The sequence below is a fragment of the Alligator sinensis genome, unplaced genomic scaffold (assembly GCF_000455745.1).
Source record: "Alligator sinensis unplaced genomic scaffold, ASM45574v1 scaffold337_1, whole genome shotgun sequence".
Lineage (NCBI taxonomy): Eukaryota > Metazoa > Chordata > Crocodylia > Alligatoridae > Alligator > Alligator sinensis.
The window spans coordinates 3,608,342-3,636,047 of NW_005841927.1; the positions used below are offsets into that span (position 1 = coordinate 3,608,342).

At 45.1% G+C, this 27,706-nt stretch overlaps 1 protein-coding gene and 1 long non-coding RNA gene across 5 annotated transcripts in view; one reads left to right on the forward strand and one right to left on the reverse strand.

Annotated features, from left to right (window-relative positions):
* Nucleotides 1-7,572: 7,572 nt before the first annotated feature.
* KHDRBS1 (KH RNA binding domain containing, signal transduction associated 1) overlaps nt 7,573-27,706 on the reverse strand; it is a 22,401-nt gene continuing 2,267 nt past the window's right edge. Inside the window, exons 1-9 of one of the 4 annotated variants that reach the window (XM_025198643.1) lie at nt 27,372-27,399; nt 20,226-20,350; nt 19,471-19,587; nt 16,640-16,786; nt 14,660-14,796; nt 13,561-13,774; nt 12,028-12,095; nt 11,630-11,688; nt 7,573-8,976 (exon numbers count right to left, since the gene is read on the reverse strand). In XM_025198643.1, coding sequence (XP_025054428.1) covers nt 8,879-8,976; nt 11,630-11,688; nt 12,028-12,095; nt 13,561-13,774; nt 14,660-14,796; nt 16,640-16,786; nt 19,471-19,587; nt 20,226-20,350; nt 27,372-27,384 — 978 coding nt within the window. In that variant the 5' untranslated portion in view covers nt 27,385-27,399 and the 3' untranslated portion in view covers nt 7,573-8,878. Of the gene's footprint in view, nt 8,977-11,629; nt 11,689-12,027; nt 12,096-13,560; nt 13,775-14,659; nt 14,797-16,639; nt 16,787-19,470; nt 19,588-20,225; nt 20,351-27,180; nt 27,343-27,371; nt 27,400-27,706 lie in introns of those variants that run through there. The other 3 variants (XM_025198645.1, XM_006019406.3, XM_025198644.1) reach the window with 3 other exon arrangements.
* Nucleotides 27,402-27,706, forward strand: part of LOC106721930 — a 9,694-nt gene continuing 9,389 nt past the window's right edge. The window contains exon 1 of the long non-coding RNA XR_001357679.2: nt 27,402-27,482. This is a non-coding gene — a long non-coding RNA (uncharacterized LOC106721930). The remainder of the gene's footprint in view (nt 27,483-27,706) is intronic.

Sequence of the window (27,706 nt, forward strand, 5' to 3'; positions counted from 1 at the left end):
GGGGTGGGGGGGTTTGCCTGGGGAAGTTTATCCTTGAAAGTAAGGGTGCTCAGCTGGGAATGGGGGGTTCTCAACTGGGGGTGTTTATCCTTGAAAGTAAGGGTGCTCAACTGGGGGTGTTTATCCTTGAAGATGGAGGTGCTCAGCAGGGCCCGAGGTCAAGGCGGCACCAGCTGCCTCGCTCCTCGCAGCCCAGGCGCCTCCGGCACGACCTCCCGGGCCTGGTGAACAACACACAGCACCGTCCCGCCCCGCGGCCTGCCGCGTTGGTGCCTGGGGTTTCAGTAGCCGCAACGTTTAACCTGCCTGCCCCGTAGTCGAGGGACAGGACGCACGGCCCTGTTTAGCTGAGGGGGGGCGACCGGGCTTGTCGGCGACTCCGGTCTCCCCCTCGCCGTGCGGTCCTTTTACAAACCAGTTTGCTGCGGGGAGCCTGGCAGGACACTGGCCTCCCACTACCGGTAGTCAGGGACACCGCACACCTGGGAACCAAATCGTGAGCAGCGCTGTGCACACCACCACGTGCTGCTCCCTTTGCCGGGCTGTCCAGGCACTTGTACACACTTGCACTGCAGCGCCGCGTGCTTTTAAAGGCACCTGGCGCTGCGGCGCATGCAGGTGTACGAGCGGCAAATGGCACCGGGGCGCTCTGGAACCGAAACATTTGGGAGGCGTTTTAGTTCAAAAGTGCGCTGCAGCCATTTTGTGTGCGCGGACACACATTTCACTGCTGACACAGCTGCACACGACCCAGCGCAGCGCACGTCAGCTCGTGTGCGGAGCAGACTCGGTTAATCGAGTCTGCTCCGAGCCACCAGATCTCCAGCGTGCTGCGGGACGAAAAGGTGTGCATAAATGCCCTAAGACTACAGGAAGCATAACTCACGTTACAGGTGATGTCTTTTATTAGACCAACTCGATTTTTGCAAAAAAAAAACCAAAAAAACCAAAAACATTATTTTGCAAAAATCGAGTTGGTCTAATAAAAGACATCACCTTTACCACAAGTTCTGATTCCTTTTGCCTCTAGATCAATACGGCTACAACCTGGATAGCTAAGACTGCAGAGCACAGGGCCAGGTAACCAACTGCCTCCCCCCGCCTTTGTGTCGACATTTCATTTTGGGGCCAATCTACTCACGACCCCAGCAGCGAACGACCAGGCTCCAGGGCTCCGACTCTGCAGTAGAGGAAGAGGGAAAGTGTGCTGCTCCCTGGACACGGGTAAAAAGGGAAGTCTGGCACACCTCGCACCCCCAGCAGCAGCAGAGCTCAGCACTGCTGTCTCTAGGTACTTTGTGAGCCAACTCCCTAAGTATCGCTCCCTTTCCTAAAGTCCTTTCACTAAACAGTTGCGAGGCAGGCTGGGCTGTGCACGCCTCCTTTTGCTCCCTTTTTTCATAGGAAAAGCAGCTGCTCTTCAGATGGATCGGTGTGGAGTCCTTACCAGAGTCAGTTGTTCTGATCAAAGATTTAAACGCCAAGATGAAAGACACCACGAGCTGCTGGCGTAACGAGTTAGTCCAAGCCTTTGCAAAGCTCCTCGAGCTGGAGAGGCCTGAAGGATTCTCAGCACTGTTGAGAGCTCTGACCCCCACACAGTCCTTCAGGCTTTGCGCCCGTCAGGTTTCGGATGTCAAGCTATTCCTGTCCTACCGCATTTGTTTACTGCCTGACTCTCTGCGATTTCAGGGCACTGCGCTTTCCTGGTGCCGGACGTGCTAAGTGTGCAGCAGGCATTTCAGGGCATCATGGCATCGGGTGCAGCACCTGGAGGGAGGTACTGTAGTCACGTGTGTAGAGGACACAAGCTGCTGTACATCTAACGTCCCCATCTCATCTACCACTGCAGATCTCATCCATTGTGACTTCAGGCAAGAACAGCGATGCCACTGCAGGAGAAATTAGCATTAACAAAACTCTCTCGCACCTTTGAAAATGTGTCAAGTCACAGTCAGGCCTTTATTCCTTCATCTCCAGGGAGGAACTAGAACCGTCTTAAACATATGGCTAAAACCTATTGCTAAATATCAGCCTGTGCAGTTGCTCGCTAGCTCCTATGCAGCAGTCATTTGCAAGCTATGATTTGCCTTCATCTAACCTCCACCGTCTTCTCCAGCAGCTTGCACTATGGGTAGTTGGTGCTACAATGCAGACAAGCCATTATACAATCCGTATGCCCACCTCCACCCAGGCTGGAGGCAGCCGCGATTGATAAAACCAGCGAATTTCTACAAGGCAGCATTAGGTGAAGGGCACAGGCTTTGCCAACCTGCATCACGTCGGTCATACTCACTGAGGATGCTCAGACATCCGCTACACGGGATGGATTTAACTCATTAACATTCTTTGCCATTGGGAGGGCAGGAAGTAGCAATTACTGATGGCACATCAAACATCAGCATCTCAGTGTGCAACCTGCATATTTATTTAGCAAGCCTCACAGTGCATTTGTGTAGCTAGCTGGGGAAGTCGTAGCTGAGCTGTGAAAGATGCTTTGCATTTCAATACCAGGGAAACAAAACCAAAAAACCACACTTGCCTTATATAGCTTCTGAAGTGGATGAAGCAGGTTCCCGTGTCCTTGTAATACATGCAAAATGCCTGCAGCTCTGAAAGATGAGGTGTGTCAGCTAATGAGGTTCCATGTTCCAGCCAACTTTACGAGGAAGGAGGCTCAGCCGTTCTAGTCTCATTTCCAAGAAACTCAACGGTTTTGCAAGAAGTTGAGATCCAGGGGTCAAAAAAACCAGCGCAGAAAACAGGCAGAGCGGCGCATGCAGGGACAGCACACGCCAACCAAAACCGGAGCCTGGCAGGCTGGAGACATGTTCCAGCTGCCAGCCAGGCTCCAAGCTGCAGGAGTGACACATTTGCAACTTCCCCAGCTGCCAGGTAAGGTTGCTGGGGCCAGCACCTCTGCTGGCTCCAGCTTCCCCTACCCCACCTGGGGTAACCTGTTGTACACCAGGGGGTGCCTGGCATGGGCACTCCCCACACAACTAGCAGTGGCACAAGGGGTCCTGCTGCTAGTTGCCTCCCAGGAACCAAACTTCTACTCATCTGAACATGGCCACTGGGTTTATCTCGAGAATCATGTTTGCACACCTAGCAGTGCTGACATTGCGTGGCACCCCACAGCGCCCCTGAAAGGATCTCCAGGCACCCCAGGGTGCTGCAGCACCCTGGTTAATCGCTGGGTTCCAGGCTGAAGAGACATGTAAGCAAGCTGCTGGAAGTAAATGAATTGTTTAAACAAGACAACACACCGTCTTATTTGTAGATCTGTAGCCATCTCTCTCTCTGCAGACTGTACCTCCTGCTTGTAGCTTGCCCAGCTTACTGAAGCATTTCCTTTTGCTCATAGTACTTCATATCTCCCACCTGCATCTCCCACCCCAGATATTTGAAGAGGCAGGCAGTGTTGAGGTTGCAGGAGCCCATTTCTTACCCTGGGACACTGTTCCCCGACTCCTGTTGGAAGCCTTGTAAGGCCTCCATGTCACCAGACGGTTTGCAGGGCAGACACACAGCCCAGCATCTTAAAATGACAGGGGGCACAAAATAAGCCTCACTTTCCACTTCTCCCCAACTCTGCTCTGCAGCCCATTCCCTCATATGGCCTAGCCCCATTGTTTATTGCATTAAAACACGAGGCCTTTTTTCATGAGCCTGGGTTTGCTCAAAACCAAGCTGGCCTCAGCCTTCACATGTGCTGTTTTATAACAGCTTTAATTTATCTGGGCAAAATATTGTGCCAGATAACTATAGCAAACAGCGATTCCCTCCGTCTTACTGACCGTACTCCCTATGAGGTTTCAGAGGAGGCAAGGATGTTATAGCAAGGCTGTAAAACAAGATGCTGTCTCAGCTATTTGCTTTATTAAAAAATCTGAACAGGAATCAGAAGCCAAATGTAAGGAGCGGACGTAGAACGATTCAGTCTCCAGATGGGGAAATGATGCAGTCTGTTATTCTTTGGGAAAACATGCTCTTAGTGCTGGGACATCTGCTCAGCTCGCTTTCACCCCCTCAGTGTGTTGTCTGGGACAAGCAGCTTTACACTACGTGTAGGCACAGAAGAGTCTCTACTTGGGCTGGGATCTCTAGAACCTACTGCCTCCTTGGAAGAGCTTCTCTTATCACAGCTTAATTTTGCGACATTGATGAGACTAATTCAACGGTAAAGAATAAGGTATTTGATAAAGCCTGTAGAAACACGCTCCATAGAAAACATTAGCGTATAAAAGAGAAAGATACTTTTAATAAATAACATGTATAGCGACTAGAATGGACCCCTCTAAATCACCAGCATAATGGGCCAAAGGATTTCATTCAGCGAGTCCTGTGTCACTCCCATGATTTCTGGCTGAATTAGAGCAGGTATTTTAGAAAGAATCCAATCTGGATTACTCTGTGGTCATTCTAAAGCCAGTTTGTCATTCACCAGGCCCAGGCTCTCCTTGCAGCCACACTACAAGAAGAATGGAGGAGGAGATTTGAAGCTGCACACGTTCCCAAGCCCCTTTGGGCAAATACAGGTCTTTGCATTGCACAAAATGCACGCCCCTCCATAACAATCTGTTACACAAGAGATCACCCAATATATGTAGGAACTAAATGTAGAGGAAATGTATATGCTCCAAATGGCAGTCACAAGATCCACTTCTACTGGGTAAAAAAAATTGCATCATAATAGATGATCGCTATCAAATCTTTTCCGCAGGAAATAAAGGTTGTGCCTATTAAGAGAGAAATGGGAAAAGAATTGGTACAAGGAAATGGATGGCCTAACACAGGTGCACTGCAAATAAATTCTAACTGAGCAGACTACTGAAATCATTATGCATTTTTAATACGACAGGAAACCAATGGATGAATTTTCAGACCATCAGCATCCTCCCCCTCTTCCTGATAAGATTAAAGATGCTTGTTTTCCATCTCTACAGTACCATGCAAGATAAATCTGCTTAGAAGTGCTTTCACGTCCTCACGTATTTCAAGGCTTTAGTGCTTTACTTGTGCTGCAGTTAACAGGGAGCTATCACCATGGAATTCTTTTTCTTTGGGAACCTCAGGGAATTTGCAATGGTCTCACGTCACCAAAGAAAGTAGCTGGATATCCCAAAACTGAGCATTTAAACCACTGTGTTTGGGTCCCAGAGACTGGGCTCCGACCCTGCAGTTTGGATACCGGTGCCTTTGAGGGAAAGGCTGGGTTTCTGTCCAATGAAAGGTGCCACATGGTTGTATACAAGCCATGAAGACCACAGTAACCGCCAGAGGGAGCTCCTCTACTGTCAGTCCAGAAAATAACTGACAGCCAAAGGTGGCGGCAGGTTATCCGACCCGCAGCAGGCTCAAATGGTTCCACCTGCTGCTGCGGGGCATGCGCAGCCCTCCAGAACTGGTGGCTAAGTCGAGTTCCAGCCAGGTATGGAGACCAGCGACAAACTCCTGTGCCAGCGGGATTTTTAACAAAAGCAGAGCCCATAAAAATCTCGGCCAGCAGCTAGCGTACGTCTCAGAATCCCACCAGTGTCAAGCTGTGGCCACGGATCAGATTTAAAACAGGGAGAGCTCAGGGCTGGAAGAGCTGGCTCCCAAATTTGGATGACCATAATTTACTCGCCAGATTCACATGGGGGCTCCTTCCTACGAACACCACCAGACTCTACTATGTGGGATAGCAAATCCAGCCAAAGCTGTTTTACATTGGCATGGGAATGAATCCTACCTGCAGACAGCAGCTAGTCAGCTCCAGAGACCTGCCTCGCTCCAAATCCACTCCGGCCGAGGCGCTATGGGACAGCTCCAGACATGTGCCTACTACAGCCACAATCTCTGCAAGCTCTTTAGTCCCCTACGTGGCCGTTTGGAATAAAATAAGTCTAGCTTTTCTGTAGGCATATGAAGAACTGCTTCTATTTAGCACTTCAGATGGTGCCACCCCCCCACCCCCTGGCTTCCTACACAGAAGATGTTAGCAACTCACTCCAGGATCCAAAAATAAACCAAGTCACCTACCCCGCTGGCATTTACCACGCATGCATCTTCACCCAGGTGACTCGAAGCCATGCACTCGACGCCTGGAAGTTGAGAAAAAGACTGTCAGAAATCTTAGCAGAAATGGATTCAAAGAAGAAAACACACAAGAATAAAAGATCCCTGCATGCAATTTACACAGGAAGGAAAACATGCAACTCAAGCGGAGCTCTGAACATCTCAGTGAATAGCAGTATTGGGGTCTATATGGGCCGGCATTATTATTATTATTATTTTTTTTTTTTTTTACATTTTAAATAACTGAGCAGAATTTTTTTGGGCAGTAGCAGGACTCTCTATGGTCATTGGCATTTTACATTTTTGAAACTTAAAGTTTTTCCATTCCTTTTTGCCCACATGACATTACAGTGCATTACGAAGGGCACAGTATTAAAAGTTATCGTTAATTTATGCAGAAGCACGTGGTTGTTGTTGTTTTTTAAATGTCTATTTTTAAACATCTTTTGTCGCTGCAAAATTTTACATTAAAATTAACACTTGAAGAATTGCTTCAATAACGTTTATGCAAATTGCCGTCACAGTTTATGTAAAAGAGAAATGCGCTATTAAAATCAGACATTTAGGTTACCTTTTGGGTTTTGCGATGCATGTTAGCTTTACACATCCTGATTCTCCTGCGATAATTTTCCTTTAAAAGGGGGGCATAGGGTGATCTTTTCATCAAGACAGACATTATGCCCTGAAAGCTGACTCCAAACCATTGTGGAAAATTCAGTTATTTACACTTTAATAACAAACTACAAATACAACTTTTTGTTTTTAAAGTATTCCCCTCAGTCATGCGCTGCGACAAGCAGTTTGGATGCTAATGTGCTAATACAAATTTTTCACCCCCGAGCAGTTTGTGTCTCTTTTCCCCTTAAAAACGCCAGATTTGGTTTTTTTGCAGAGGAGGGAAATAAAACCATCTCACATTTCTCTACGCAGCAGTTTACTTTAACCTATTGTACCGTCTCAGAAGGAGATTAAGAGCAGTTGCTTGCATAACTTCTCAAAACCACTAAGGGTTTGTAACTGGCTTCCCAGGTGAAGGCCACCACAAAGTACTTAGAGCATCATCTTAAAGCAAGGGTTAGTTGTGTTAATACAAAACCAAGGATCAGCTCCCTTTCCTCTGCTCGGTAGCTAGGCCCTGGATTTTTCAGCATTCGCTTTATCCTTCTACTTTTAGAGCATCTATTTCAGACTCCACATGGAGTCGGCCGTCTGAAGAAGGCCGAGGCCACCTAAGTCATTAGCTCAAGTCACGAACCAGAAACATCTCTTCCAGCTGCCAGTTTTACAGAAGTCAGATTTCTGCATGAGCGCTGGCTCAAACTGCTTTCAACAACTTCCAGGGGGTGAAAAACGCTGTTTTGGGTTTTTTTTCCCTTTTAAAAAAAAAAAAAAAAAAAAGACAGCTCACTCGCGAGAGCTTGAGAACTTTTGATAAGTTACAGAAAAAAAAATAAAAACACCATTTTTAGAATGTCTCCATGTTTTTGTTTTTAAAAAAAGACCATTAACTTTAGCATTAATTTAAATTTTATTTGAAAGAGAAAAGCTATTTTATTGCTCGACAAAAAATGACAATTCATCACATTTACTTTGATTAAAAAAGGACTAAACTTTATTGACAAACTGCTGCAGACATTTTGACAAGTTTTAGCTACCTATTTAGGCAGACTTACACATGTAGCATTTAATCTTCAAGAACAATGTGGGAGGACAGTGTACAAATCCCATTAGGACTTTAACCTATGTACAAAGTGAACTTTTTCCTCATTTTTCAGCTGCAGTGTCCCTTTTTATGTAAAGCTAGTGTTGAGATGCACTTGAACAAGTAGCTGGGATTGCTAAATATCAACAGCTCTGCCAATTTTAAAAAGCTTGCGCTGTGCGACCTGCCCCAAACGCCCTAGGATGAGAAGTCTGTAAGTTTTACAGAACTCAGAGCTATTCGTTTAATACTTTGCTTCCTCATTTCCAACGCTGGGCAATTCAGACAGAGCCGTGGAGTCATAATTTGCTCTTTCCTTAAGAAGTTCTCCACGCAGAACCAAGGTAAGAACCCCTCACTGGAAAATCCTGATTCCCAAGCATTTCTCAACACTGCACGTTCGGGGCTAGATTTCAAAACCCGCATAAGAAAAGTCAATTTAACAAACCTAATTCCTTTTAGGTCAATTAACTTAAAAAAAAAAAAAAAGGCTATTTAATTTGTTATGAGGATCCTTTGTATTAAAATTTAAACTTAAAGAGTCACCAGCCATCTGCTTTTAAGGAAAGTTTGATATCTGAATTTATTTTTAAACGGTGGCAGCCACTACCGTTACATTATGATTTTAACTTCTTAAAAACAGCCCTGAATTTTGAAATGTAGCCTACTTTGGGATTCTGCAACTACAATTTTTACGGGTTGCTTAAAAACCAAACTTAAAAGGTTAACAAAAACCTTAACTTCATAACTGTTAAGCAAGCATGTCACTTTGGAAACTAACATTTTTTTTTTAACTCAACTTTTTTGTATTAAAAAAAGTACAGTTGTTTTTTTGTTTTTTTGTTTAATATCTAAACAACAGAGAAAGAAAAGCAGTCTACACACTTAAAAAAAATTAAAGTCGGTCTTCTAAATCTATTTAACTCATTTTAAAATACTACGTACAGAAGCCAGAATGCGGGGTGAGGATGGAGTGGGAGAAAAAGAGGGCCACGAAGAAAAACAGTTAGACAATTACTTGTCTGGTGTGGGCAAAGCAACAGGAATCCTGGGAGATACAAGAATCAGTAACAACTGTTTGCTCATAACTGATATTTTTCCCTCATGTTTGTTTTAATAGCGTCCGTAGGGGTGCTCTCTGTAGGCCCCTTTCACTGGCCTAGCTGGCGGGGCCTTCAAGGAGGGCCTTGTCCCATTCCAGTCATCTTGGCCTGCAGGAAAGAAAGCAACACGTCAAAACACGCAGCACGCTCCCCGGGAGAGCTCCACGTCACTGCGGCGTGCCGGGCAGAGCACCCGCCTGGGGTGCCGATACCGCCGGTGCTGTGAAGTCCAAGTGCATTCATCTTCCCAGGGCTCTCCTGGCTCCAAACCCTGCAGAAGCCGGCCCGGAAGTCCTGCAACAAGGGACTCTAGCCGTACATTGGGCGCCCTCCCCTTTTCCAAAGCGTTTCACAAAGATCGCTTGTGTGGCCACCCTTCGGGAGTCATCGGATAAATGCCCCCTGGACAAGCTGAGTATATCTGGCTTCTGCATTCTGAGTCCTATCAAGGGATTTGAAACAGAGCCCAGTTCCTGAAGCAGCTCTGGCTGTCGGCCTCATCTAAGGTCACAAAAAATGACAGCCCTTCCAGCGGCATTTTAGAATGCGTCACCTCTAATTTCAGGGTGGAAGGACAGGGCTACAAGACGCCCCCTCCCTTTTAATGCAAGCACGAGCCTACACAAACAACAGATTGCGAATGCTCCCAGCAATGGCAGGAATCTTGCACCGAACCTTCAGATCCTGCTCTGCTTTCTGCCAGATATTCCCCACTCCATCCCACTGCTTCTACTACCAAGGAAATGTCTCCAACATGGTTTTACTAATCCGCAGCCTGGTTCCTGAGATCAAGCACTATTCCCGAACCACTGGCTATGTATGCCCTGACACGTATTAATGATGATGATAAAAAGCTTCTGGTAAGACAGCTAAATACCTTCAAAACATCCTTCCCCTGCATAAATAACTGCAGAAACCAGTTCAAGTCCCGTCTGCCCACAGCTGAAGCCCGAGAAAGCCAAGCTCCAATTTCAGGATAGCTTGTGCTTGGGATATCTTTATTTGCATGTCTGCTATTCTCTCCGCGGGTCACTGGTTCTGGTGAAATAAATATCCACCGACCCCACCAGGCAAACCCATCGCTCCATCTCTGCTCTTGTGGGACACGTTCCTATCTCCCTCGAAGCAGCCTCCATGCCAGAGAGACAATTTATTTTTCTAATTTTGTTTTCATGGAAGCAGAGACCAAAGGAAATTACTGTGGATAAACAGATTAGCTGTGGCAACTTTGTGCCAAGCCTACTATGTGCAGTTTGGCCCTTTATATCACCGATTGAAAAAGAAAAAACCCAACAAAACGCCACACACTGCTCTCTTACCAAGCAGGAGCACAAAAAACCTCTTTGTGCTGCGTGACCAACTCAGGCAGCAAACCAAAGCATTTAACAGCTATTCTAAAAAAAAAAAAAAAAGGCATGAAAGATACCCAACATTGGACAGCAGCTGTCTATTCACATTTACCTTAAAACAGAAAACGGTCTTTGCTTCGGCATCTGAATTTAAGCTCCACAAAAGTATGGACCAGAGGGTATTTTGAGACAAGTCTTGCTCACAGATCATTCCTGAAGCAGGAAAGTCTTACTTCTGCTTCTGAGCCCTGAAATACATTCAACTCCTGGCCATCTCTCTCCTCACCTTGAACATACTCGAGACTCAAAGCCTAATTTAAAATACTTCCCCCTTGGAACTCACTTCCTCTGCACTGACTGGGGAGGTTGCTTTTAACATAGAAAAGAGATTTGCGCAGTAGTTTCAGCTCCTACTGGTTTGAACAGCAAGACAGGAGACCACGTATCTCCCTTTCTGCCCTACAGCCAAGAGCAGCTCACAAAGCCTAGCACAAGGGTGGACAACTTGCAGCACGGGTATCACGAGTGGCATGGGCAGCCTTTGTGTGGCACGTCAAAGACCGGGGAGGGAGCAGAAAGCAGAGCAGCAGCAGCTTGGGCAAGAGAGGGGAATTGGAGCAGCATTTGCAGAGGCTATGAGGCTTCCTTTGTGGCACACCTGCCAAAATGGTTGACCCCCTCTGCTCATTAAAATAACTTCAGTTTATTCAATTCAACTAAATTCTCATTTTGCAGGATCAGTCATTGTTCTGGTCAATGAGTGCAGATTTAAGGGACAGTCCATCACCTCAAGCATACTTCTACTAGCCAAGTTTCGTAGGCTGTGCGTACAGAAGCCACCAGAGACCAACAGTGCTCCACCAAGTTAAAGGGAAGTCTTACTGCTCAATTAAAAACCGCTTTCCAAGCAACCGTTTACTGCAGTCAGTGTCAGTGGTAGGGGTTTGGGAGGATAAAGCACAAATGGAGCTGTGGATTCATACAGCTCCATAAAACAGGAACCATGCAAACCCGACTGCAATGAAAGTCATCTTGTAGGTGGAAATCCAGGTCTCCAGTTGTGGAGCCTTCCCTGGAACAGAGACATTCCAAAAACAGCCCACTTCTGGGGAAATTAAAAGGCATCCTACCAGTGAAAGATGGTGGGACTTGAAAAAGGTCACCTCTGTGAGAGTCAGGCTAGATAAGAGCCCAGAGCCAAGATGCATGGCCTCACTGCGACTCATTTCGACCTACGGTTTTGTGGAATGCAGATATTTTCCCACAGAGGCTGGTTCCCTACCCCCATCCCACTCGACAGCTCCATCATCCGCAGTTTCCCCGTGTGCTGTTCAGAACTTCCTTCGCTGTTTCTGCCTTAAAGCAACTCCCAATTGAACTTTAGCCCCTTATCTCGCTGTTCACAGACATACCGTAAGCTTCATAGGATTCTTGTGCCTCCCCGTGTCCATAATCATAGTATTCTGTATCCCTGAAAGACAAAAGGAAATTCGTTATGTGGAAGCAAACATTTCTACAGCCCAACAGCTGGAGCATTCAAGTTCAGGCAAACCTCCCTCCTAAGCATGACACAAAACTGTGCAATGACTCAATATAAGCTGCTGAAGCCTCCCAACTACTGTGGATAAGCATCCACTGCTTCTGCAGCCTCTGCTCAAGGCTAGCAGGGACTTCCACACATTCCAACACACTAGAAACAAGAAGAAGTCACTCCCCTCAGACTCAAAAGGGGAGAGGGAGTGGACACATTTCCTACTTTTTTACCTGCAAGGTGTGCAAGTCATGCAATTCGCTCAGATGACAAACTTACCCTTGGCCCTGGCTGTAGTACCCTTCGTAACCCTCGTAACTCTGATCAGCATATGCATCATCATAGCCCTGAAAACAGATGGTGACATAGAGGTATTCATGTGGAGAGTCTCAGCCATCCCAAGGGGAACAGCAAAATGCAATTTAGTCTGAAATGCTTTTTACAAGAACTTGGAACTGCTGGCACATCCAAGGGGACTCAACACCTGAAAGAGCCGGAAAACTGATATACCACCCCCTCAATCTCACTCCAAAACATTTTTTTAATTTAAAACTGGATTTTTTTATTGCTTTTCAAAATCAGCCTGTTTAAAAGGACACCAGTATTAACTCTCATTGTGTTAAGGCCTAAACACAATCTTGTTAAAAAACGGCACTAAAAATGCTTAATCCAGGAGACTATCAAAAAGCTGAGTTACAAGCTGTGCGGCTTTTTGTATAGAAGAAAAATCATTGGGAAAACGTTTCAGGTCAAGCTTTGTAAGCATGGTACAACAGGTCACATACTACATCAAGGCACGATCCTGCGAGGATTGTGCTATAGGGTACGTGACACTGGCACCACAGTTATAGCATCCCCTCACGTGTAGCAAAAGGCTACAACATCTAGTATAAAGGGTGCATTTAGTTCAAATCTACATGGTTTTTAATGGCTGTAACAACCAATCGGAGCACAAGTTTTGTCACCAAAAGCCCTGGAACTCAAATGAGAAAGCCGATTAAAAGAGATTAAAAACCGCCAATTGAAGACTGCTTAAAAAAATAGAGCACAAACAAAAAGATCAACCCACCCCAGAGTGTCGAAAACCTGGTTTAGTTGTGTGATGCAGGAGGAACTGAGCCATACTGTCCTATTCATAAGGCAGGTTGAAGTCAGGCTAAATGTTGCAAGCTGCATCCTGTCTACAAATTCAAGCTATGCCAGAAGGCTTGTACAACTCGGTGGCGGAGAACAACTTTGCAAGGTAAATCAAATGAGAAACTCCTAGGCAGATAAACAAGAGCCAGGAGAAAGTGGGATATTTTTAAAAGAAATCTCAGCCTTTGTAAATGGGTTCCCAAATATCTGCCGTTTGTCACCTAAAGCAAGGCTGTCGGTCTCTCTTTAAAATGCCAAGAGTCAATATAGGTTAACAAAAGGCGGAGGCTATAAGCCCGGCCATACCGTTGGCAGAGGTTTATCAGAGTTTATTCTTATTTTTAAGCTCTTGCTGTGTACTCCAAAGACTCCAGGGCTCCCTGCTTATACAAGAAGCTGCCTGCTGAGGTATTCTGATCCCCCTCCCCGCCAATAGTATTTATGTTAAAATACACATCTTGGCCACACTTCAGTCAAATTGTAATGATTTTCCTCTGGGAGCATTTAGGAGGAAGGCAAGGAAACAATGGTTGAAGGGGGAAGTAAGGTCACTCTGCCTGGTGCTCATGCTTGCTGCTAAGCAAGGACCACAAGGCCTGATAATAGCAACAGCAGTATCTAACACGAGGCTATTTTGCCTGTCGGCAAGTCTGGCACGAGTAGGCAGCTCCTTACGTATTCTTCGTAGGTTTCTGGTGCCGGGGGAGGAGGCAGCGGTATTCTCTGGATGCCTGCTGCACGAGCTCTTGGTGCAGGGGCACCCCTTACAGCTGGTGGAGGGGGTACGCCCCGGGCCACTGTAGCTCCTCTAGCTATGGCACCTCTCACCGGGGCTCCTCGCACCAGGGCACCACGAGGAGGAGGTGGAGGAGGACCAACACCACGCCCCCTGCAAAGAAAAAGGGAACAGGAACAGTCATGTGCTGTAGGACTCTTGGGTGACTCCCTAACTCAGTTCACCTGTGTGCAAGTATGCCCCCCACCCCGCACCGTGGCCTGTGTTATCACAGCACCTAACTGCCCCAGTCACAGCCAAGAGCCCGTTCCCAGGTGCCGTATAAATACACAGAACCCAAGGTGGCCTTTGCACTAAAAATTAATCCTGACACCTAGAAAAGTAGCCCTGGACCTTCCTTCAAAATGTACCATAAGCCTCTTGGGACGGATCAGATAGGGCAGTAGGGAACTATGGGGCCATAAAGATGCAATGATGAGATAGACGGCTGACTACGTAAGAGCACCAGACATTTAGACAGAAGCAGCTGTTTCTCTTGTGCTCCATTTGGAAAAACATGCTAGCTACAGTGGCATTGCGACAGCACAACTTCACCACCAATTTAGTCCAGTGCCTTGAGAAGAGAAACAGTAGCAGCATATTGCTTTCCAAGGGAGTTATGCTCAGAATTTGCAATTTAAGTCTATTATAGGAGCTGACAGAAGACAACCATCCAATAGGCTTCAAAATTAAGCTTTGGCTTCACCTTCCCCGCAGTTTTAGAAGGCAGATGCAAATGCAATTTCCACAAGGCTGCTGTAAAGCTACTTCATTTCAGATACCAAAAAACCCAATTAACATTCATTAAACCTTATAACCTCCATCCCAGCACACCTATTGCTAGAACAGACAGAGTCATAACTCCTGATTTAAGAGAAGCACCCTCTGTAGTATAGAAAGGTCCAACAGCTGGAGTTCATAAGCAACAAAGATCAGCCTAGTTCAGCAATATTGTTAACAAGACTTCCCACTACCAGCATTTGTGCTTTCCAGAGTTACCTTGGAACAGGTGGAGGAGGAGGGGGAGCTGCTCCTCTTCCTCTCACGGGGACCCCTCGACCACGTGCTGGCTCTGGCACACCATTCAGATAGGACAGCTCCAGAAACTGCTCCTGGCAGATATCATCCATCATATCCTGGGGAGAACAGGGAAAGACAAAGTCAACTTCCAGCACAAGGTCACAGGTTACCATCTCCAAGCATCCTCACCGAGAGCTGCAGAGAGCCACAGCAGAGATCCAGAAGTGTCTACAGTCCCATTTTAAAGCCACGTCAGCAAAATACTTGTGTGTGAAAATGCACCGCTATGCTCCAGACAGACTACAAATTATTCACCTCAGAAGGAAAAATCAGATGCAGCCTGATGCAGAGGAAATGCCCATCGGCACTACCATCCATACAGTGTCTTCTCACATTTCTGTGAACACAGCGCTTCTCTGCTCCAAACATATTCCTTTCCCCAGGGAATGCTACTTTGGGATTTGGCAGAAGAGTCTATTAACCCAACAGAAGCTGTTGTGCCCGTCCGACCCCAGACATGGTTCAAGTTTCCAATAATAGTCTGAGGGCATCCCTTACAGCTGCCAGGGCAACACTGCAAAGCAAAAAATCTCCTACAACTGGGTCTTCAAAGAACAAGGTGGGTAAGGAAAAGGGCTGCATTCATTTCTGCCATCACTGGGGTCTTTGATCCAGGGAATTAGAGGAAGTTGAACATCTAGCTCTGCTAATCAAATGCCATGAGCTCTACATGCCTGCTCCCCTCTTCCCTCTTTTGTTTCTACCAAAGTCGCAGTTCTGCCTCGAGATGCCCAGACCATTCCCAAAAAGCGTGAGACTGGTCAAAACTGAAGCTTTAGAGTTGCTATGTTACATCCAAACAGCCAAATGCCAAAAGTGAATGCAAGGGCCTTGGAAGCTCAGGCAATGGAAGAAACATCTCCAGAGGAATAAAAAAATGTTCATAAGATGCCCGATAAATTGCCATGAATCATCTTATGTCAAACCCATTAAGAAAGATAGAAGAGTGGACTTAAGAGCTACTGGGACTTAAAAAAAATAGATGTGACCAGATTTCCATGCTAGTTATACTTGTCTTTAAGTTTACTGCCCTCCAAACTCTTTTGTGCCTTTGTCAGAATAGATTAAGATGTTTTTCTGTCCTACGAAGCGAAGTCCAGATCAAAACCAGTGAGAACCAACACTTTGCTAGCTCTTCTTCCGGAAGAACTTTGAAGTCCCTTGCAAGCCCATCCACTTAACTGTGCATCTTGGACCAGCTAATGAAGCTTCACCTAAAGATCTCCCTGGAAATTTCAAGCGATGAGCGGTACTCATCCAAGAAATCCTCTTCCCCTGTAGTATCACAGGAATGTGGGGCTGGAAGGACCTCATGTGGTCATCCAGTCCAGCCCTCCTGCTCAAGGCAGCATCATCCTAGACCATGCCATCCCAGCTAAGTGCCTGTCCATCCTGTTCTTGAAAGCTTCCATGGTCGGATAGTCCCTGACTTCACTAGGTAACCTGTTCCAGTGCTTGACCACCCACGTAATGACAAAATTCTTTAATTTCCAGTGTAAATTTCCTCTGCTGCAGTTCGAGGCCACGTGCTCCTAATCCTGCCCCTTGGAAGGTCCGTCTTCTGTAGGTCACAACTAAGGCTGTTCTCTTTGTAAAATTACCATATGGGGTCAGAGTGGCCCATCTGTTGCAATACCCAGTCTGATATTGGTCCTTCGTGGTTCCAAAAACAGAACAAGAAACCACAAAGAAGCCAATTATGAAGTAACTTCTACCAAACCTATATGCAAATCCACTGTAGTTAGGGCATTACATAGAATGCCAGAAACACACCAACTTTACAGCTAGCTTCTCAATTCATCTATCCATTTGGGGCAGCTTAAAAAGAAAAAAAAACAAACCATAATCCCTCCCCCCAAAAATATGCTTCCACTTTGAAAAGAACCAAGACGTACATACCGGAACAAGGAATTTCTTGACCTCTTCCATGGCATGTGCCATGAGTGCATAGGCCTCACAAGGGGGTCCAAAGACTTCAATGAAAACATGCAGATCCATATTTAAATGAGCATATTTGGGATCTCCCCCTTTGCGCAGTTCTTCCTCCTGGAAAAAATGTTTGTTTCAATTTCATCAGGTCAAGTAAAATGCAAAAAAGAAAAGAAAAAAAAAAAAGATCTTTTCTTTATAAACCTGCTAACCAGGCCCTGACCAGCAGTGTATGACCATCCAGAGGAAAGATTTTCAGGCACGTCTTGCCATGGATGGCCTACTGCTTACTGAGCACTACGTATTATTCTTACTAAAAACCCATAAACAAGGTGTTCTGGTCTCCAATGAGACAGTCGACAGCCATGAGATAACTGCATACTGGATTTGGGGGTGTGGTTATGCAATGCCACTTGTCAAGCCTGGGTGAATATTTCAGTGTAAAAGACGGCTCAGAAAAGTTTGTATGGGAGCATAAGATAAACGGCAATGAGCCATTCAATAATAATCAATATAGTTTCATAGTAGCTAGGGTCAGGAGGGACCTGAATAGACCATCTAGCCTGACCCCCTGCCACAGGCAGGGATGAATGCTGGGGTCACAAGAACTAAACCTATTCTCCATCAGCTTATGACCACTGTTCCTGGTCACCCCAGGTGCTGCCTATTTGCTGTTGATCTCCCCTGATGAGCTTGTAGGCAGCCACCAGGTCCCCCCTCAGCCTCCTCTTGCTGAGGCTGAATAGGTTCAGGTCCTTCAGTCTCTCCTCGTAGGGCCTGTCCTGCTGCCCTCTCACCAAGCGGGTGGCCCTCCTCTGCACCCTCTCCAGGCTGGCCACATCTCTTTTGAAGCGCGGCGCCCAGAACTGGACGCAGTACTCCAACTGCGGCCTGACCAAAGTCACATAGAGGGGGAGTATCACTTCTCTAGACAGGCTTGAGATGCACCTTTGGATGCATCACAGGGTATAGCTGGCCAATATGTTACAGATGAATAAGTCAGAGTTCTTGCTTTGATACATAGCACGCTGTCAGTTGTATTTCTAATAGTACCAGTTCAGAGACAGTCTGACTTTCATCCTCTTTACCACCCTATCCAAGTAGCCATTAATAATTCTGCTCCATTTCATGTTCTTCTACCAAGTTTTGCACAGGAAGAACAAATTCCTAAGCTCTGATCTGAGCAGTCAAGTAAAAGGAGATGATTTTCCCATCTTAGGATCATAGGAGTGAAGAGAAATTCCAAGAATCTAGTGAGATACTGCAATTAATTCCCCACCCACCCCAGCCCTTTTATACAGTTACTGATGTGAGACAAGTTAAAACAGATTTTCTATTCAAGGAATTTGATTAATTGCTGGCCTATTGAAACTCTAGTATTAAGCAGGGCTAGAGAAAATGAAGGCATATGCTACATGAATGAAGTGTAGGAGGCTAGGCAAACAGAAGATACTAGTGACAATGTGAGGTACAACAAGAATGGACTAGCTTCCCACAACAAAACAGATCATTTAATACAGATGAGCATTTAAAAAGTGTCTTCCCCAAAGGCACTAATAGACCTTTTCGACTGCTGTGCACTTATCCCTCCCATTAATTGCAGTGTATGCTGTGGGTGCTCAGAACCTCTGAAAAGTCAGCTCATAAAATTTTAAAAGGCTATAAATGATTTCACCAATTGAGTCTGGGTGAGCTTTACTGCTTCTTCTTGTACAATGTGATTTGTGGGGCTTGCTATACTAGTCAGTGGTTTTACCCTTTGGTTTACCATTAACCACTACTCCTGTTTTCTTTGGGGAAAATGCTTTCTATATCTTTGCAATATAGTCACCAATCTTAAATGCACAGGTGGGCTCAAGTCACATCAGCAGCAACATTCCTATCTAGTAGTTTTATCACAAGCAGCTAATCTAATCACCCACAAATCTACAGCTTCGTATCAGCCTGAAAGAAGTGGTGGTAATACTTCTAATACACTGATGCCCCACTTTTTTTCAGCAGATAGCCACATGTGGGTATGACTATCCCTTTCTGTACCACACTCTTCCCCTAGGCACTGCCTTTGCAATGAAAAACTGTAGTCACATCAAACATGCTTGCGGTTTTCCAAATCGGCTTTGTTGTTAAGTGGCTAAATTCACTCAGCATTCTCCAAGTTGGGGGGGGGAAAAAAAGTCTAAAAATGTAGAGGTGACCTGCAGAGTGTTAAAATAGAAGCTGTGATTTAATTCAATGCTGACAGCCTATATTAACCAGACTTTGGGGGCAAGCAGAAGAGGAATTCCTTTCATTTTTCTTTTCCAAAATTCCCCTGGCATTTTGATTCTCTAAACATCACTTAGAATGCACCAGTCTTTGACATCTTCAGTGAACTGGCATACATCCAGAGGATTTCAGAGGGGAAAAGTTGTTTGTGTGCTCATGTTTTTAAAAATATTTTGTTTCTTCAGTGAGCTTTCTTCCCACAGCTCAGTTAATGGAGACACTGAGTAAAGATAACCAGAATTTTATTTGATTATCTTTGCCGTTCATCTTCAAAAAGAAGAAAAAGTCATGCGCTCTAATAAAGACGCACAGAACAATAAGAGATTAATGGTTTCTACAAGTCACATTTACTGCAAGAAGTTTAACTACATCTCGTCCCTTCCAAAACACGTCTGGTTTAGCTGTTCCAGGACCTCCCATCAGGGAAAAAGCCCTCTCGCAGGAGTTCTAATAATTTCCAATCATGTAAAATGCTTTGACCCCTCAGTGAAAGGCAACGTGCACAAATATATTAGTTCCAAGTCTGCTGCCCTTACCTTTGCTTTGTCTCTCATTGAACCTTTTCCAAGCACAGAGATCTTTGCACCAGTTTCTTCCTGAAGTCTCTTGATAGTGTTGCCTTGAGGTCCCAAAATCTTCCCAACAAAGTTAAACTAACAGGGGACAAGCAGAATTTAGTCGTAAAGCAGAGTGCAGTTAAGGGCTGCTGTCAGTACAGCACAGGTTTCATGCACATGTCCAATGCAGTACACACACGAGGTTTAATGAGGCCATCCTTGCCTCCACATTGCAGAAGATATGAAGAAAGAAAAAAAAAGGTCTTATGGGAAAAATTTGCAACTGGCCACAATATTCTTTTAATGAGAAACTTAATTTTGCCAGAAACTTGTGCTAAATTAGTTCAATCTATTTAGTTCTCATTTCTATGCTGCCACCCTTTTATGGGCAGCAAAATTTAAGAGTTGGAGGAGGTCTTAATTTTAAAATATGTAGAGAGATCTACGGGTGAAACTCTACTCTAGCTACGACAGATCATAACTACTCGTTGCTGTTCACACGTTGATCCTAAAGACGTTTCAGGAATGCAAAAAATTAGACATAAGATACCCCAAGCTTGCATAGGAGGCATTCCACAGAGAGCGTGGGACTAGCATAACTCACGCCGACTCAAAGCCACTACTCGCTGACGGATTCAGATGTAAAACCCACAGAAGCTAGGCACAACGTGGAAGATGTGCTTATGCGTTTCTAGGGAAATCAAAGACTACATCAGCTCTTTTCTGGCCCTCACCTTGGGGTACTGTTTGACAGGTATCAGAACTCGTTCTTTCAGCTTCATGTTCTTGTGGGAAAACAAATCCAGATAGTTCTCCTCCTCATCCTTCTTCGTTTCACCCTTCTGAATTTTTTCAATTTCTAAACGAGATAAAAATAGCATAATTTATGTTCTCCAAACTGAAACAACAGGCTACACTCAGCTGTGTCTTGACAGGCTACGCCACCCTAAAATCTCTGTGAATGTGTTCACAATGATAACTGCAGCAACCAGATTAGGATGGTGTTAATAAGACAGCTGACCTGGTCTATCCTGGTTGAATTTACCTGCTCTAAAAATCTCAAGCCGGAGGGCAAAACCACAGGACATTGTTAGATAGAAATAAGCAGAGGAGGTGGAGTATGCTATAAGCATCCCTCAGTAGGAAAACAGCACAAACCCTTCAAATTCAATGCATTAGTATGATATAAATCTACAAAGTGCTCCCTACGGGCCATATCTGCAGTACAAATCTATGCAATACCCTCCATTATCTACAAACCCACTAAAATACAAATGGTCTCCGTGACAAATAAAACACCCACCTTGCAACCCTGAATGCACCTAGAAGCAGCCAGTCAGTCCCAAGCTGGCTGGTTCTACAAACCCCATTTCAAGGTGGCAACCATGTGAGAATCAAGTTTATTAGAAAGTTGGTCTACAGCCTCCTTTATGAAAAAGTTGCACCATTTTACATGAAGCTGCATTTTTCCATGGTTTAGTTCAAGTGATGTCAACCCACATGGATGGGTCTATTTCAGTTTAAGAATGGCCGTGTCAATTTAGCTTTAACAGGGTCCTAATCCGTTTAAACAAAGCCCAAATCGAAGTGCCCCCACAAGATACTGCACATAGATGAAAGTACAGCTTTTAGCTGTGTTGGTTTAAAACAATTAAGAGCCTACAAAAAAAAAAAAAATGACAGCGGAAACATGCTGTCAACCTTAACCAAGTGCAGTTTTAATTTTTACTTGTTATACTTTATAAATGCACAGCCTTGGGAAAGAGGCAGAGAAATATGTCGATTGGGGCGGACCGGGGGGGGGACGGGACTAAAACCATTTCAGTTTTAGATAGATTTGGCTTGAAGCCCAAGTTTCTCTGTGAAATATGCTTTTCTATGAACAGACCAAGTAGGATCTACAACTTCTAGACTCTCCTGGTCGTGGACAATGGTGAGACTTTCAGTGAAATGAAACACCGAGAATCTGAGAACAGAAAACCCCCCCACTCAGACGGCTCTTCCTCGTCCCAAGGATCGGCAGGTTTCTAAGTGAAGAAGGATGGTAATACATTTAAGATTTTTTTTTAAAGAAAATTTTCAGAAGGGAAAGTTAAAACGTGGTTCTTTTCACGGGAGATAGAACTTACAATTCAAAAGATATACTTTGCTACTAGAGATCGCTTTGATGATAGACAAGAAAACTGGCGCATGTTTCTAATGTAAGCAGTCCTTTTAAGTCTGTTCCCAAGCAGCAACATAGCAATTCCTTGTGGAACGCTTTCTGGACTCCTACTGAACTGTCTCAATCTCATCAGATGAGCATAAATCAACCTGCCCTAGAAAACCAGCTTCCATATTATCAGCTGCAGCAAGTCAAGGTCGAAATACACCACATAGCCATCCCCGAGGGAAAAAGAACACCTTCCTCTCTCACAATCCCCTTTTGGCATTCCCTTGAGACAGAGCTACATTTTCTTCGGCACTGAATGCCGGGAGGCCCATAGTTTCTCTGACTCTACAGGTACTACAAGGTACTACTCTTTTCTTCTCACTCTCCAGATAAGTAGGTGAGATTCTGCTGTAGCTTCACCGTGAAGAGCCTGGTTTAGGCACAGAATATCTGCACCTTTCAGGATCCTCTTGGACTTCTCCTGGCTCTAAACTCAGTGCAGCATTTACTCTTACCCCCCGCCCACAAGACATCTACATATTTGCACGTTCCCGTTAAGGGTCACATTTTAACTCTTCAACTTTTCACTTGCCTCCCAGACTTGCTTGTGTCTTAAATCCTTTAGATCCTTTGGGACAGATTCCAATCTTTTGTTCCACTTCCAACAACACTTTAATAATGAAAAATATTTCCTGTTTCCTGAGTCTTATGGAGTCAAAAAGTTTATATCTTGGCCCACACAAAGGCAACAGATATTAAAACTAAAACAGTCATATTTTTGTTCCTATCTAACCCCCAAAGGCTCCTGCATTATCTGAAGTGAGGACAGACTAAGAGCATTTGTTAGTTGACAATGAAGAATGAGGGGTACTTCTCATTAGCCCCACATCAAACAGCATCCTCAGTTCTGAGAAACTAGATGGAGGCAGCAGAGGTATCAGAAATGTTAACTCTCTTATCAGGATCACAGGACGATAAACGCATGGAAAACGGACAACAGTTCTTGTCTCTTATCACAAGGTGCACCAACCCATGTGGAGCAAATGCTGCACTAAATTCAGAGCTGGGAGAAGTCCAAGAGGATGCTGAAAGGTGCAGATATTCTCTGCCTGAGCCAGGCTCTTTGTGGTGAAGCTACAGCAGAATCTTACCTACTTATCAGGAGAGTGAGGAAAAAAAGCACAGCAGTACCTTCAGACCCAAAGAACTACAGGCCTTCTGGCATTTAGTGCTGAAGAAAAGGAGAATTGATACAAAACATAATTTGGGAGGTGGGAAGGATGATAAGCTGAGCTTTGCGCCGGACAATTTGGTCTAGAATCCTTTCCAGCAGAACCGGTGGAAACCTCCTGGAAAGATTTTGTTAAGTGTAACAATGAACTCTGTACAATTCCTTGAAGACAGCTGGTCTCACATGCTCAAATCCGAGGAGTCCTCCTCTTTTACAGGGCCCTAAGACGAGAACGGCAGAGTCCAGTGGCATTTCTTTCAGTGCTTCCTCCTGTCGCCATTGGAAATGTAAGAGGCAACTTTTTCCTACTTCATCTGAAGAATTTAGAGGCTGACATTACAAACCAATGTGACAGTTGCTTGCTGGGTGACTTCAGAAAAAAGTGATCCCCTTTCACTTCATACTGGTGGATAAAATCATACATACACAATATTGAAAATTATAAAAGCGACTCACCAAGTGAGAGCTGCTCTGAACACACATTCTTCTCTCACGTCTCTTAACAGCAGAAGATAACTTTAATCCAGTTAGGAATATATATAATCTTGTGAAAGTTGCACGCCAGTGCTGAAACCTAAGACCTCTGTTTATTTGCCATCTAGATTTCAGGAAGGCAGCTGCAATATTTAGTTTTCTTAGTGACTTCAGCCCATGTCAGAAGAAACACGCTTCAGGATTTAATTTAGTTTCCACGCTAGTCATTTTGTCAAGCTAGAATGTCAAGACCATTTATCCATCATCCAATCTAGTAATAATCTGGTTTTGTAATGCAAACCAAACCGTACATGATGGTATTATTAAAGTAACTTCTCCAATTAAGCAGGCTTCTTTATACTAGCATAACAGAATTTCAGGAGTATGACCTAGAAATTCTGGGGTGTATATACTGCTAATAAATTCATTCCAACGTGTAAAACTATTTTCCCCTCGATGTACAAGTGCAAAACATTTTCCAAAATAGCCAGCATTTTCTTAAAAATTAGTTAAAAAGCTACCCATCATCTTAATAGGAAAAGAAAAGTTATCTGGATACAGATATTAGAGAAGTGACACATCATGCAGGTTATTTAGGATAGCAAGGAAGTAGTTCTGGAAGATCACTTATGACTTCCTGTAAATTACAGCAGCTTTTTGATAACGGGGCTAGCTTTTAGAGAGCCAGCCCTGCCCACTTTTTTTAAAACTGATAAATTCAAGGAAATTCCCACTTATAACAGATCACCCTTTTATATAGTAGGTCAATAACTGAATTGACTATAGAAAAGGCCGTCAGATTCATAAAGAGAAGCCAGCAGTCAGAACGCAACAGAACTTGATTTTCCTTTTTTTTTTTTTTTTTTACGCTATGGAAAAATATTAGTTCTTTCCAGACTTGTAGCTTTTGAAGTCGATTATATCTTATTTTCTTATGCAATTCAGTCATCTAAGGACTACACTGATGGCACGAAAAGCAGCTCGGTCTCATTTGCAGGATTAAATGACAAACAGTTCTACTTTAGAAACATTACACAGAGGGGGAACTATTGAGATTCTACTGAGGCAGTGGGACTCCTACTCAAGCATTTTATTTCTGCAAAAGCTGCAGATATTTAACAAGACATTCTTAGCTCATTTGGCAAGTCTGTTCTTAAATAACATGGTCATACACATATCAATGCCCAAAGGATAACAATAAGAGTTAAAGATACCCAGAGGTGGTTCATACCCTTACAGAACAGGGCTAAACTTAAACCCTTTAAAGTCAGGAAATGAATTAAGATACATGCCACCCTAATAACACCTCTACTCTGCCTCCGGCTAAGCTGGCAAGAGCCTCTGGGGTGCTTTAGAAAAGATGGTGCAAAGCATTCATCTAATGATGGAAGTGGTAATTTCTATGTTCACGTTAAGACTGAACAATGTTCAAAGAAATGCTTTAGGAAAAGAACCAGATTATTAGGTGAAGCAGGAGAGTAATTGGGAGAAATGTTCTGACCCGTGTTATCTAGAAGGTCAGATGAGATGACCTCATGATCCCCTTCTGCCTTAAAAATCTCAGAATACATGAATAGCAATTAGCAGAAAGATTAAGAAATGTGCCAGTGTGCTGTGTTCTACAGAGCTGAATTCCAGCATTTATCTGCACGCACCCCAGCTGCATTCACTGTGTGAAGTGGAGCAGTACAGCCTGGACCAGAGTTGTAAGGAACAGCACATGCCTACCTTGAGGGATCAAGCATGCCTCATTTCAGTCCTGAATGTGGCAGGCTATTTCTGCAGAAGTACATAAGGATGCCTTCTTGCCATGGGGACTGTCAGCTGCACAGAGACATATATTTCTATGGTCTCCAGGGCTTAGTGATGGGCAACAGCCACATCTGCAATGGAGCCTAGGCTGCTCCCATTCATTACACCTGACCCAAACCCAAGATTTGTCTTAAAGAACACATGCTGGATTTGCATCATTAGTGCTCATGTGCTCACTGCCATCTATGAGAGTAAAGCATGGACATGGTATTGATGTTTTACAGGAGAGTTAAGCTGTGTTTTCGGGGGGGGGGGCAACCTTAAGTCCTTTCCTTCCTGGTTCTCCAAGTTTTACATTTAGCCACTACTACCCACGTTCTGGAAGGGCAAGAGGCAGTACCAGGCAAACTTACCTCTACATTAACAAAGGTTTTGGGCCATGCCTTTCACTATGAACTTTTCATCACTCCCATGCACTTCATTCCAACTGACCTACTCCCCTTCTGGTCCTTGACAGTAGTTATTCCATCCAATTATGGGGTAACTACTGCCACAGAGCTGGAGGTGGCAGATAGGGAAAGCTGGCATGAGACATCCTGTTTACTGCTCCTAAACCATGTTCCCTTTATTTCTCCTAATGTCAAAACCAGTCTCCTTCACACAGAACAACAGCCATCAGCATGGGACCCACCTACAGGCTGAGGAACTGGGAAGAGGATACAGAACAGTGCAGGGACTAGGACAGTATTAGTGTGGACTTTTTTTAAAGGCATCAACAGAGACGTTACTCCTTAACACCTGCCACTGAAAAGCTGTGACCCCTCCTCCTTTCCATCCCACTCTTCAGTTAACTTTTTATTGCCTCCTATATTCCTCCTCATTGTTTTAACGCTTTGCATTGTTTCCAGTTGCTCAGACATCCCTAAATTGCTATGAGACTGCTCTAATGATCCTTTCGTCATACTCACTGCTCTGATAACCCATAATCCTGGATCAGAAAGTCAGAAAAAGGGCTCAAACACACACAGCTCTCATGATGAAGCTGTGCATCAGGATCCCCATGTTCAAGTGACCTAGAAAACAGCTCTCTCTTGTCCATTGATCAGGAAACCAACTACATTATAGCCCTTTCATCTGTCCTTTAAATCAATGCTGATTTCCTTGATCATATTTTTAAAGTAAAACTGGAGTTTGCACATGCATTTTAGAGTACTGCAGAATATTGCTTTTGAGCCAACAGTTCTCATTTCAAGACAAAACTTCCAAGGGGAACTCCTGGGAAATGCAAGCAGAGGCAGGAACATGCGCAACATGCATCGTCTGAAAACCGCCAGCTGTAAGGCTCCAATTTAGAGCGCACAGATACAGCTCAAGTTCAGTAACCACAGCTATTTTAAGAGTCTGCTTGAAAAACCCTTTTGCCTCAGAAACCTGCTTTGGCCACATTTACATTTTTCAGTCTCTTTAGCCCCAACCTGAAATTCCAAATTAAGGTTAACGACTTTTTCAACACCGATGTTATACAGCACCCTTTGATGAAGCAAGATATGCCGAGTGACCAAAGATCAGTGGGGGCAGGGGAGGAGGCCACAAGAAGAATTATAAATTGATCTTGTAAAATTCATTTTTTAAAGGCTGCATTCAAGAAACCTTTGCTCGTCTGACCTCGAAATTTGACTAACGCCATCCTAGACGCCACATGAGACAACACATTTCAAGGCAATCCAAATAAGCAAACTGATTTTGCAGCACAGGAAAAATAAAAAAGGATTCTTAAATTATAAGCGATGATCAACTGCAGAGGCAAGTGCTCTGATATAATTCACAAGCCAGGTTGTTCGGATTAAGGAAACGTCCGATACAAAACCTCAGCGCAGCGCTCGGCACCCGGATCTTTGCCGAGCGGGCCGAGGACACCGACCTGCCTGGAAGAATAGGAACTTCCTAACATTTCCTTCGCCACACGGAGCAAGCAGAGCGCGGCTGCACACCAGGCGGCTGAAGACGGCGGGGAGCAAAAGGAGTTAAGTCGGGATCAAAACAAGGTTATAAAATTATTCGATACGGGAATCAGACATACACCGGCGATGCCGGATACACCGCAGCAACTCCCCTGGAGTCGGCAGACAGGCGATGTCACACACCCATCCCCGCCCCAGTGCCGGCATCATCGCGCGAAAGGAACCGGGGCGTCATCGGGCAGCTCGCAAGGAGCGCGCGCCGTTTTCATTAATAGGTGTAAAGCGAAATCCTTCTCCGCCGGCTGCTTACCACCCCCCCCCATCCCTCCTCCTCCTCTCAGGGGTTTGCCCCGGGGCAGCCGAGCGGGTGCGCAGCTGCGACCGCGCAGAACAAAGGCGGCCGTTCCTCGTCTCGCCACGGGTCAGTCTTGGGAGGGGGCCGTGCCCCGAGAAACTTCTCTGTCTGCCTTTCACCCACCCACCCACTGTGGGGTTGGGGGGGGCTCCTAATGCTCTTGGGTTTTCATACACGGAGGGGGGGCTGCCACCCCCTCCCCCCGCGCTGTTGCCATGGCAGCCGACCGAGGGGACGGGGACGGGAGCAGGGCCGCCCCTCCCCCCCCGCCGCCGCACCCGCCCGGCGGG